At 42.1% G+C, this 12,813-nt stretch overlaps 1 protein-coding gene across 2 annotated transcripts in view; it reads left to right on the top strand.

Annotated features, from left to right (window-relative positions):
- The window catches only part of AFF1 (ALF transcription elongation factor 1), a gene marked incomplete at both ends in the record, with an annotated part of 202,174 nt that overhangs the window by 141,181 nt on the left and 48,180 nt on the right, over nt 1-12,813 (top strand). For both annotated transcript variants that reach the window (XM_080697336.1, XM_080697335.1), the window contains 3 exons: nt 709-753; nt 8,556-8,642; nt 9,965-10,001. In XM_080697336.1, the coding sequence (XP_080553462.1) occupies nt 709-753; nt 8,556-8,642; nt 9,965-10,001 (169 nt within the window). The remainder of the gene's footprint in view (nt 1-708; nt 754-8,555; nt 8,643-9,964; nt 10,002-12,813) is intronic.

Below are 12,813 nucleotides of genomic sequence, written 5' to 3'. Positions count from 1 at the left end.
GAAGCCAGCCGCATGCTCTGGCTTAGGAGACCCTGTTTCCAAATAAAAATGTAAAAAAGGTCTGGGAGTGTAGCCTGGAGGTAGAAGGGCTTCCTGGAACCCTAGTACCACCAAAAAAAAAAAAAAAAAAAAAAAAAAAGAATTTTGGTAGGTCGGAATATTTTTATTTTTATTTATTTATTTATTTAGTGGTACTGGGGATTGAACCCAAGGGAATTCTACCTCTGACCTATAGCCCGGGCCCTTTTGTTTTTTGTTTTGAAACAGGGGTCTCTCTAGGTTGCTAAGAGTCTAGCTAAGTAGTTGTGGCTGGTTTAGAACCTGGGATCCTTCTGTCTCTGCCTCCCAAGTACTGGATTATATAGGAGTGTGCCATCACCCCTATAATCCTATAACCCACGCCTGTAACCCTATAATCCACACCTATAGCCCGCTTTTTTTTTTTTTTTCTGCATCTTTTATTCCCCTAGAGGTACTAATAAGCTATTTCTTCAATATACAGGCTTTTCCATTGGTTAACTTTTGACCCAAGGGTCACAGTCTGCACAGTCTCTGCCTTCTCATGTCAGCTCCCTAACCTCAGCGTGTACAGGTGAGCCCTGAGCCCAGCCAGCCTGGGATGGCCTTGCTGAACCGACACCAGCGTCCGCCATCACCTCCACTCCGGACATTGCTTCCTTGCTAATCTTGTCCTTCTTCTTACTTCAGCAGACTTACTCCAGTGACGTCCACTGTGTCGAAGAGATTTTGAAGGTGAGTTTGTTGTTACTGCTTAGCATTTAAAGGAATATTTAAGCGAGTAGACATGTATCTATAAACTTTTACTTTTCTTTTGGTACGAGAGATTGAACTCAGGTTAATTTTCCCCCAAGCCACACCTTCAGGCCCATTTAATTTTTTATTTTAAGCAGAGTCTCAGTAAGTTGCTAAGGGCCTCGCTAAGTTGCTGAGGCTGGCTTTGACACCTGTGATTCTCCCGTCTCAGCCTCCTAAGTCCTGGGATCACAGGCTGCATGCATCACCACGCACATCATATAGTTTACTTTAATGGACAGTTACCATTCCCAACCCTCTTACACCTTCAGTAGCACAATCAACCAGAAGGGTAACAAAGGGAGGCATAGAACATGACTGGATTCTCTAACAGGTTTTATTATTAAAATGAAGTTTACACACTCACTGCAAGTTATTCGGACTAGAGTTTCATGGCATCTCTCAAGTTTTTCTGGTTGTCTACACAAACCCAGAAGAGCTGTTCACTTCCCAGAGAGGAAGTTTCTTGTATTGATGTTGGATGGGAGGCACCATTGGTTAAACTGGGCTAAATCAATACCTCTTACTCTGTTCAGTAGGAAACATCTAGCATGTATATAGCTTCTTCTTTGTGGATTTGTGAGATTTTAAAGGGACAAATATAGGAAAGAATGAAAAGTAAATGGACATCTTTTAGTCTAACTTAAAGGCCGTTCTCCCCTCCCCAAACCCCAGCTGCTTTTGAAAGCTGGGCTTGGTAATGCAAGTCTGTAATCCCAGTACTTGGGAGGTTCAAGGCTAGCCTGGGCAACTTAGTGAGACTCTCAACAACCTAGCCAGAGATTCTGTTTTAAAATAAAAAGAACTGGGGGTGTAGCTCAGAGGTAGAATGCTTCTGAATTTAATCCCCTCAGTGAACACACACACACACACACACACACACACACACACACGGATTATTTATTGCTAATTTATGGAGACTATTCCATGAACTTTTGTGATTCTTCTAGAAATAAATCATTGACTACATTACCACTTGTTCAGGTTTTTTTTTTTAACACAAGGATGACAAATTGCTTCTGGAATTCAACTCTACGGGAAAAAAGTATATATTCCTCCTGAACTGACATGTTTTCTTTTCATCAGAGAAGAACTATATAAACTATTATGTATCCTGTTTTGGATTTAATTTTTAGGAAATCTAGAGCTTTTAATGCTCAAATACAGTAACTATAATAGGGCTTTGTATATCTTTCATCTTCTATGGCTTATAAGTCGGTTTTGATGATAATTCTTGCTGTGTTTTATTTTGAAGTAGAAGACAAGCTTTGTAAAATGTTCTCACTATATTGTCTTATTGGTTACTATTTTGTGTTTTATCTTTTCAGTTGTGAACTCTTTGACAGAAGCAGTATCTAGCCAGTTCTTTGGAAAACATCCATCATAATTTTAATTTTCTGGTTTTATTTTCTTGTTTTTCTTTCTTTGTGTGTGTGGGGGTCACTGGAGATTGAAGCCAGAGGCATTCTACCTCTGAGCCACACACCTCAGCCCTTTATATTTTTGTTTTGAAACAGGGTCTTACTTGAGATTTTCACTAAATTGTTTAGGCTAGTCTTGAACATCTGGTCCTCCTGTTTCATCCTCCCAAGTACTAGGATTACAGGTATAGCTGTACCACCACGCCCAGCTCATTTTATTTTATAATCGTTGGTTCCTTCTTTTTTATTTAGAGAGTTCTGAAAAAGTTTTCTCTAAGAAAACATACTTTGAACTGCTAAAGCTGAGAAATTTTTGCCAGCCCCCAAAAAATGATATTGATAATAAACAATTACCTTGATCCAGTATTTGCATAATTTATTCCCTCTATTTCTGAAATTCATAGGCATAGTGAGTCATAAAAATAATAAATAGCTGGGCATGGTGGTGCACGCTTGTAATCCCAGCATTCTAGAGGCTGAGACCAGAGGATCGTGGTTCGTGGACAGCCTCAGCTATTTAGTGAGGCCCTCCGCAACTTAGTGAGACCCTGTTTCAAAATAAAGAATAAAAAAATAGGGCAGGGGGAGTAGTTCGGAGGTCGAATTCTCCTGGGTTCCATCCCCAGACCCCCCCCCCAATAATAAATGACATGATTATAAAATGACCTTAAACTGGGTTTGGTGGCACATGCTTGTAATCCTAGCATTCGGGAGGCTGAGACAAGAGGATCACAGTTTGTGGCCAGCTGCAGCCACTTAGTGAGGCCCTTTGCAACTCAGTGAGACCCAGTTTCAAAATAAAGAATAAAAAATAGGGCTGGGATATAGCTCAGAGGTAGAATGCCTCTGGATTCTATCCTCAGTACCACACACACAAAAAAACCCTTAACATTTTTTCTGAATTTTATTTGATTTTTTCTATGGTTATTTCTTAGTAATTGCAACAATAGAGATTTATTTTCATCTTCATATTTAAATGCTTCTCTTCGTTGTTGTTGTTGTTGTTGTTTGTTGTTCCTTTTGGTGGTACTGGGGATGGAACCCTCTACCTCCGGGAGATACTCCCAGACCTATATTATATTTTATTTGGAAACAGGGTCTCTTAAGCCAGTGGGGCTGGCTTCGAACCTGTGCGATCCTCCTGTCTCTGCCTCCTGAGCGTGGGGATTGCAAGCGTGCGTCACCATGCCCGGCTTCTCTTAGGTTTTGACATATGTTAATATAAGACATATCACATTCCTTCTTTTGTTGTTTATATTATAGCACTAGACCGTTGTGTTTTTTTCATTTTTTCTTTTGTTCTGGACAGTGAAGCCAAGGGCATTCAACTTCTGAAATAATATTTATTTATTTATTTATTTATTCATTTATTGGTGGTACTCGGGGATGGAACCCAGGGGCTTTCTACCTCCAGGCTACACTCCCAGCCCTATTTTTATAATTTATTTGGAAACAGGGTCTCAGCAACTAAGTTGCTGAGAGCCTCACTAAGCAGCTGAGGCTGGCTTCTAATCTGTGTGATCCTGTTGTCTCAGCCTCCCAAGCGCGGGGATTACAAGCATGCGCCACCACGCCCGACTATTATTTTTTATTGTGAAACAGTATTTTACTAAGTTTTTGTATTCTCTGGCTTCAAACCTCCAGTCCTCCTGTCTCAGCCTCCCAAGTACTGGGATTACAAGTGTGCACCACCACACTGGGCTCAGAAAAGCATTTCTAATTTAATAAACTCATTCATTGTCTCTCGCCTTTCATCTAACACCAATTCATTGAGGTCTCTCTGACCTTCAAATGCTAGAGTTGAAGTGCTTAATCAAGCAAAGGGGCTGTGTTCTCATTTGGAAGTCATAAACTGAGAAGGCAAGTCGAAGGCGGTCCAGAACTGCGGAGGCTTGAAGGGCCTTTTCTTAGTATGGACTGTGAATCCGGACCCCGCTCTGTCTGTGACCTCACTGAAGTCCTTACCAACCTTCCCTCATTGTGATACAGAAACTGGCCTCTCCCTCAAGATTCCCGTTCTTATCTTGTAGCATCAATTTAAGATTGCCAGGACTCCAAGTATAGAACTTTCTGTTGGGTGAGAGAGGCAGCAAATAGTTCCCAGCAGTGATGGTCAAACAAAGGAGACTAGTTTGCTTCTCCAAGGCAGTATTTAGGGTGGAAGTGTTCTAACAAAGAGGATGCTGCAGCCTATCGCTCCCTCTGGTTGATGGGGTAAGTGGATGCTCTGTGAGCAACTGGGAAATGGTTGTACTCGAGGGTCAGAAAGAGCGCCCCCAGCGGGCGGGTGGCGGCAGCTGGCGTTTCCCACTCACAGTGGCATTGGCTCAAGGGCCTGCTGGGCAATCATTGTGCTGGGAAAGATGGAGCTCAGTGCAGCAGTCCAGTGATGCTGTATAATAAATGGTAGCGTTGTTGCATGTTTGTCCGTTTATTTAAAAAATACTCATTGAGCCTACAAATCAGCTTCCTAGGCACTGGAATCCTGCAGTGAAGGATTACTCTCATGTGGGTCAAGGTGGGAAGAAAATGCAAACAACTTATCATTGGGCTCTGAATCAGGCCGCAGGCCAGTGAACAGAGGCAGAGTGGGTGGAACTTCCCTTGGTATTGGGAAAAGTTGGTGTGCCTGTGAAACCTCGCAAACTGGACCCTGTCTGGAGCAAAATGAGCCAGGAGGCGAGAGGCCCAGAAGGCAGGGCTTAGGCCATTTGGCTCTGTCCATGTGATAAGTCATCCCTGAGGTAGGGAGCCAAGCCATGAGCGGGGAGTTCTTTCTGGACAGCCTCCTGTCCTTAGTAACAGCCACAGTTCTCCTCATGCCTACCTCCCCCTGGTAAGTTAGGCTTTAGGGAAGTATGTATATTCTTTTACTACTATTAGGGAACCTCTTAGGGTCTGAAAGAAGTTATGCACTTTCCAACTGCCTAATTTAATAGCTGGGACAGCCTTAGACACTGAGAGTAGCAATGAATCTTACTTTGGGATAGTTGGTGACACTGATATTTTAAAGAAGTTCTTGGAAAACATAAGGGTGATGCTTTCAAACACCTCCTATATTAATTATTATATTTTTGTATAGTTGCATTGTAATAGTTCTATACCCTAAGCTATTATCAAATAAGTAAAACTGCAAAGTCCACTTCTTGTTGGAGTACTGAAATTCTTTTAAAATTAGTCTTTGAAAATTTAAAGTTGTAATGTTTTCTATTTGTTAAGTGCCTTCTGGACACTGCATTGAAGCACTTGACTTAAGCTACCCTAACAATACTTGAAGAAATAAGCGATCCTAGTCCGCATCTTAGAACTGAGGCCCAGAGTCCAGGCAACGTTCCTGGGCTGCTAAGGCCAACTTAGGTCAGAATTAGAATTCCGATCCAGGTATGTCTTAGCACAGAACTCCATGAAGTGCAGAAACAAAGCCAGTGGTGATTCAGCAAGTACGAACATCGCTTCACCTTTAACAAAAAGGACTCAAAGCCCAAGTCAGCGTGGGTGTGTCACTGTATGAGCGCTCTGCAGTCTCTCCTGGTGTGGTGGCGATCCACAGAGCGGCAGTGGGGAAGTAAGGGAAGAAATACAAGGTGGGAAGTGCAAGTCCTTGCTCAGCGCCGGCTCCACTTGTCACAAGATCACTTGGCTTCTCCGTGGAAATGGAGAAGCCAGCCAGCACTCTTTCACTTTTTTTCTTTTCGTTTTCTTTCTTTCTTTTTTTTTTTTTTTTTTTTTGGTACTGGAGTTTAAACCCAGCCCTACCCCTTGCCTGATTTTATTTTTTGTTCTGAAACACAGTCTTGGGTGGCTGAGGCTGTCCTCAAAACTATGGTCCTCCTGTCTTGACCCCTCAAGTACTAAGTTTACAGTACTTTCGCCAGCACTTAATTTTATGTATGTATGTATGTATGTATGTATGTATGTATGTACTTCTTTATTTTTGTGGTACTGGGGATGGAACCCAGTGGCATTCTTCCTACAAGTTACACCCCCAGCCCTTATTTTTTATTCTTTATACTGAAACACGGTCTTACTGAGTTGCAAAGGGCACTCACTACTAAGTAGCTGAGGCTGGCTGCAAAGCTGTATCCTTCTGTCTCAGCCTCCCAAATGCTGGGATTACAACCATGCACCACCATGCACGGCTATAGCCAGCACTTTTTTTTTTTTTTTTTTTTTTGTGATACTGGGGATGGAACCCAGGGGTCTTCTACCTCCGACCTACACTCCAGACCTATTTTATATTTTAATTGGAAACAGGGTCTCTTAAGCCAGCTGAGGCTGGCTTCGAACCTGTGCGATCCTCCTGTCTCAGCCTCCCAAGCGCGGGGATTACAAGCGTGCACCACCACGCCCAACCTAGCCAGTGCTTTAAAAAGTAAAAGGTATCAAGTGGCGCACGCTTGTAATCCCAGCATTCGTGAGGCTGAGACCCGCGGTTCACCGACACCCGCCACAACTTAGTGAGACCTCATTTCAAAAATAAAAGAAAAAATAGGTCTGGGGGGTGTAGCTTGGAAGTAGAATGCCCCTGGGTTCCATCCCCAGTGCCGCAAAAAAAATTAAAAGGGTACCGAGTGTTAAGATGCATAGCGTGCTCTACAGGTGAAATAATGCAGCACCACCTGGGCTCAGCAGCTTGCTGCAGAGAGTTGCCTGTGGATTGTTAAGCCAGTTTGCCAGGCAGGCGTGACACGTGGCGAGCAGTTTCTTTCTCTTACTCTGGGAGGACAGAGGCCCGCTGCTCTGTCCTGCTCAGTCTTCAGCTTCCCCTGTGGCCTTGACCCATCACTTTGGACCCCAGTTTTCTCCTTTGTAAAATGTGGGAGTTGAAGTCAATGATCTTCAATATTATTTTAATCGTTTTTTAAAGTAAGTAAGAGTGTGTGTGTGTGTGTGTGTGTGTGTGTGCGTGTGTGTGCGCGCGCGCGAGAGAGAGAGAGAGCATACTCGTATTTATTTGCAATTAGACACACCTTTTGTCAGATACACCTGTTTCCCAGGAGTAGTTGTTAGTGAAGTAAAATAAAATTCATGAAAATGTTAGCCAGGCCTGATGGCGCAGGCTTGTAATCTCCCCGCGCTTGGGAGGCTGAGACAGGAGGATCGCGCAGGTTCGAAGCCAGCCTCAGCTATTTAGTGAGGCTCTCAGCAGCTTAGTGAGACCCTGTTTCTCACCAACTTAGTGAGACCCCCCCACAAAAAAAATTCATGAAAATGCTTAGGATAATTCATGTCAACATAAATGTATTAGTTTGTAAGTTTTAGAATTCTTGCCTTTAACCATGAAAATTGTAAATAAAAATTGAACTTTTTTTTCTCTTAATGGAAAAGGAAGCTAATTTTTAAGGTACTTTTTCTCCAAAAAAAAACTTCTTATGTGCTAGTAGTGTGTCTCAGGGAAGGGTCAAATCCATTAAAGCTATCCCTAGTGAAACAAGTGGCCTGAATTACTTGTTTGCTTAAGTCAAACAGGAAAGCTTTTCTCCCTTTGAACTTCAATAATTCCAGGAAATGTAGTAAAGAGGCTGAAGGAGAGGGGGAGCATCAAGTGGAAGCAGTTTTCCACTCTTCCAGGGACACTCGATACAGTTTAAATGCATTATAAAATCCACACTGAATTCATTCACTTTCTATCCTCTTGGTTTTCTTCTAAAAGCTCATTTTATTTTTCAGTTTTTAAGCGAGAGATCTTCAGTTTGAACATAACCCATTTTGTAGGAATTTTCAAAAAAAAGTACATGGGGTAACTCTTAAGAGAGTTATCATTGTACATTTTTTTTTTTTTTTTTGCAGTATTGGGGGTGGAACCCAGGGGAATTCTATCTCTGAGCTACACCCCCAGCCCTATTTTATATTTTTTATTTTTTTATTTTGAAAGAGGGTCTCACCAAGTTGCAAAGGGCCTAAGTAGCTGAGGCTGGCTGCAATCCTTCTGTCTCAGCCTCCGAAATGCTGGGATTACAAGCGTGAACTACCACGCGCGGCTCTCATTGTACTTTTTATTTGCCATCAATTTGCTCTACATTAAGTTCAAAATTTAAGCCGGGCGTGGTGGCGCACGCTTGTAATCCCCGCGCTTGGGAGGCGGAGACAGGAGGATCGCGCAGGTTCGAAGCCAGCTGGCTTAAGAGACCCTGTTTCCAAATTAAAAAAGTATAAAATAGGTCTGGGAGTGTAGCCTGGAGGTAGAAGGGCTTCCAGGAACCCCAGTACCACACACACACACACACACACACACACACACACACACACACACAAAATTAAGTAGCAATAAATGTTCTACTTATAATTTACTTTTTCTTCCTTTTCCCAATCTCTTCCCAGGAAATGACCCATTCATGGCCTCCTCCTTTGACAGCAATACATACGCCTAGCACAGCAGAGCCATCCAAATTTCCTTTTCCCACAAAGGTAATTCCTTAAAGTACACAGGCATGGCATCCAAATTAACAAAAAGTATATGATATTGCTGTAAGATGGGTTAATAAAGAATCACTTGTTGAAAAATTTGGGGATTAGGTTAAAATATCAGTGAACTTAGCTTTCAAACACTTTTTTCTCCAACTTCTGTTAATATGAATGTCTTAGATTTATATAGGGTTTAGTAACTTCTAAAAGCACTCTGGACTTCTCAATCCTTACCCTCACTTGAGGATTCTTTCTATGGACATGGGAAAACAGATACAGGGAAAATAATGAGGTAGATGATCTGATTCTTAGTTCAGATTTAGAGATGCCATTATATACTAGCATGCATCTTACTTGTCTCATACTTCCCAAAAACTTTCTCAAAATTCAATACGATGAGCTACACTCGTGCTAGTTTTGTTAGCAAACAGGTGAACTTCTGACTCATATGCTTCTATTATAGCAGATTCAAACATTGCCCTCTTCCCTCTTTTGGCTCGTACCTTTGAATAACCTTCAGGATGTAGATGTATGTAGCACCTTCAGATCCGAGCTCTGTCTGTCCTGCTCTGCAGGTACATATATTTATAGCTGCTCCTTTCCATGGTACTGTTGTCAAAAGAAGTTTCATCTTCACAAACTCAAAAGGACCTCAAGTGAAATCGTTTACCTAGTTTATAGTGATAGTTTTCTATAAAGGTGATTTGTTACTGCTCGTTTTAAAATAAAGCTTTAAATTCTGTAAAAAATATCTTTGCACGCCGGGCGTGGTGGCGCACACTTGTAATCCCCATGCTTGGGAGGCAGAGACAGGAGGATTACACAGGTTCGAAGCTAGCCGAGCTGGCTTAAGAGACCCTGTTTTTAAATTTAAAAAAAAAAAAAGTATAAAAAATAGGTCTGGGAGTGTAGCCTGGAGGTAGAAGGGTTTCCAGGAACCCCAGTACCATATATATATATATATATATATATATATATATATATATATATATATATATATATCTTTGCTCAACATCAAAGGAAAAATAAATGCTAGAGGGAAAATAATAAAACTATTTTATGTAAAAATTAGTCATTGTTTTCAACTTCTGCATCAAAAAATAAAATTGATGATTGACAAGAGAAATAGATAGGTTTAAGGTCATATAGCAAAATAATTACAGTCTTTACGTGGTGAGTGGTACAGGTATTCTCTGGTTTTCTACATGCTTTAAGGTTTAAGACTATCTTAAGACCAACTTTTTAAAATTAAAAACTCTACGGCTTTTTGCTTTGATTTATAAGCATTAATATTTTAATAACTAGAGTTTGTTTCCCCCCACTAGGATTCTCAGCACATCAACTCTGCAAACCAGAACCAAAGTAAGTAAATATCTAGAATTGTTCATTGTATTGGAGAACAAAATATGATTTTAATTGATTCAATATAAAAACATAAATAATTTATGCACCATCAGAAATGAGACTCCCTTGTGTTGAAAGAATGGGAAAGAAAAGCAAACATAAACCTGTTCTTTAGGTGAAATTTCAGACCATCGCAAAGAACTAATGAAGAGGTTCTAGTAGAATACTCAGCAAATATAATTAGGTATTATTTGGCATATGATAATGATCTTGAATATGATTTTCAAGGTGTTATAACTCAGGAATTGTATGCAGTAACAGAGTGGGGTATTTTGTGTGACTTGTATTTTTTAAACAAAACAGATTGGGGGTAGTAGGGATTGAACCCAGAGGCATTCTACCTTCAAGCTATCCCATCAGTTTTTATTAGTTTTATTTTGAAATAAGGTCTTGCTTCCTCAGTTGCTGAGGGTCTCACTGTCGCTGAGGCTGGGCTCTCAAACTGCGATTCTCCTGTCTTAGCCTACCATGTATTGGGATTACAGGCATGCAACCCTGCACCCAGCTCAAAACAGATTTTTTTTTTTTTTTTTTTTTTTGGTGGTTATTGGGATTCCTGGAAGCCCTTCTACCTCCGGGCTACACTCTCAGACCTATTTTTATATTTTTATTTAGAAACAGGGTCTCTTAAGCCAGCAAGGCTGGCTCCGAACCAGCGCGATCCTCCTGTCTCTGCCTCCCAAGCGCGGGGATTACAAGCCTGTGCCACCACGCCCGGCAAAACAGAGATTTTTAATGAGCATGTAATTCACACCTTCTCTGGCCCCTCTGTATCAATGGGCCATGTAATTTTTTCTTAGCTCCTTCATTACGAGTTTGAGAACTCAGGAGAAAATAGAACACCTGACTGTATGAGAGGCATGCCAAGCCTCACGAAGATGGATGCAAGGCCCTACTCTATTTTCAAGCATTTAATGCATCAACACATCGTAAGGAGAATAGACCCTTGGACAGGGGAGGCTAGACTGTAGCAGGGTATGCTCATTGCTCAAAGAATGAGGTGCTAGTCTTTGGAGGATGAGGGGTAAAAAGTACAGTGTATGGTGTGTGTCTGCATGTTGGAAGAGGGGAGCTGGTAGATACTCAGATGTCACTTTTCCTCAGATACCCCCCTCTTATTCTTTTCCCTCACATGTATTTTTTTCCTTAATGATTTTATTATTTGAATTGCAAGTGTGTGAGGTGAGAAAAAGTTTAGAAAAGCAAGGAACAATAACCTTCCTCTTGAACAGGGAAGAGCAGACTCCAGTGTGTGAGTCAAATCTGCCCTGTAGCTGTTTTTTGTAAATAAAGTTTTATTGGACCAGAGCCAGGCCCATTTGTTTGTTCTACTAGTCATAGTACACAAACCTGAAACACTGCATTTATTATCTGAACTTCAGAGAAAAGGTTTGTTGTTTACAACAGGAGAGATGTTGAATCAGTTCTTGTAGCCAAGCATGGTGGTGAATGCCTGTACTTCCTGTACTTGTGAGGCTGAGACAGGAGGATCAAGGCTTGGAATTAGCCTCTGGAACTTAGTTTCAAAATAAAATAGGGATGGAGGTGTAGCTAAGAGGTTGAATGCCCTGGGTTCAGTACCTAGTATCTGCCCCCCCCAAAAAAAAAAAATCTTGCAAAGAATTCATATTTAAATTTCCCCCAAATACAGAGAAGTAAATCTGTTTACCACAGAATTCTATTTGTAGCAAAGTAAAATTAGCTAAAATTTGTGGCTGTTTGGGAATTTGGGAAGTCCCCCCCTCCCCCAGTGGGCCTGAAGGTAGAGTGCCAGCCTAGCTGTGGAGGGGGTCACTATGTGCCTCTTGGGGTCCCCTCCTCACCCTCCATCTGTTAATGCTGCAAACCATGGAGATTACATGCCTTCTACTGGGTACATTTAGCCTTTGTGATTTCTGACTCTTGCTTTCAAAAGAACCTTTAATCCAGTCAGTCATTTGAAGACGATTTTGCAGGTATTTTCTTGGCCCAGGAGGCCTCACCCTTCTGGCCTGTGCAGTAGTGTGGGCCAGGTCACCCTGCCTCTGGTGAAAAGTGGCTGGGCGCTGGTGGGTCTCTAGGCCTTGGCTCCCCCTGCCTGCCCCAGACCTTTCCTGGTGCTGCCCCTTTGCCTGTTGGCGTCCCAGGATTTGCTTTGTGAGAATGTACCTTGTGTGAAGGGTATGCAAGTCGTTCTCAAAGTATGCCAAGCAAGAAAACTCTGATTCCCTCCACGCTGGTCTTGGCACTGGTGGGCACCATTTGGAGTCTGTGGAGAGGAGAAGTGTAGGGATTTTGTGAGTTTCCCACTCTTCATGTCAGTGTTTGCAAAATATGGCTGCCCGGGTACCTAGGACCTGTTGCACTTGGAACACGGCCAGGATGACCACGTGCAGCCCATGTGAATGGTCAGAAGTGCAGCATCTGCCACTCTGATCTGTAGTCCTGGTCCTCACTGTCTAGACAAAAGGAAGACAACTTGAAAATACATAAGAGCTGCTGCCACCGTGAGGATAAAGTGATTAATTGCAAATTTTGAAGGGACTCCACAGGACACTTGTGGGAAGAATCGCCCCTGCCTGTGAGACACCCATATTTCTTTTTTACTTCAGATCTGTTTCTGGTTTCCATTACCTCATGTCTAGACAAATGCAGGTTGCCTCGCAACTGGTGTGTTGCCTCCACACTAACATTTGTTGCTCCCTTCTTGCTTAGACCAGGTAGCCCCACGGGGTTAATCTTACTTAACCACCACTGCGTCATGTCCCCGTTTAGATCACTGATGATGTCT

Source organism: Muscardinus avellanarius (genome assembly GCF_963383645.1).
Source record: "Muscardinus avellanarius genome assembly, chromosome: 6".
In the NCBI taxonomy this organism is placed as follows: Eukaryota; Metazoa; Chordata; class Mammalia; order Rodentia; family Gliridae; genus Muscardinus; species Muscardinus avellanarius.
The sequence above is the reverse complement of the archived record's forward strand: the minus strand, read 5'-3'. Positions and strand labels throughout refer to the sequence as shown.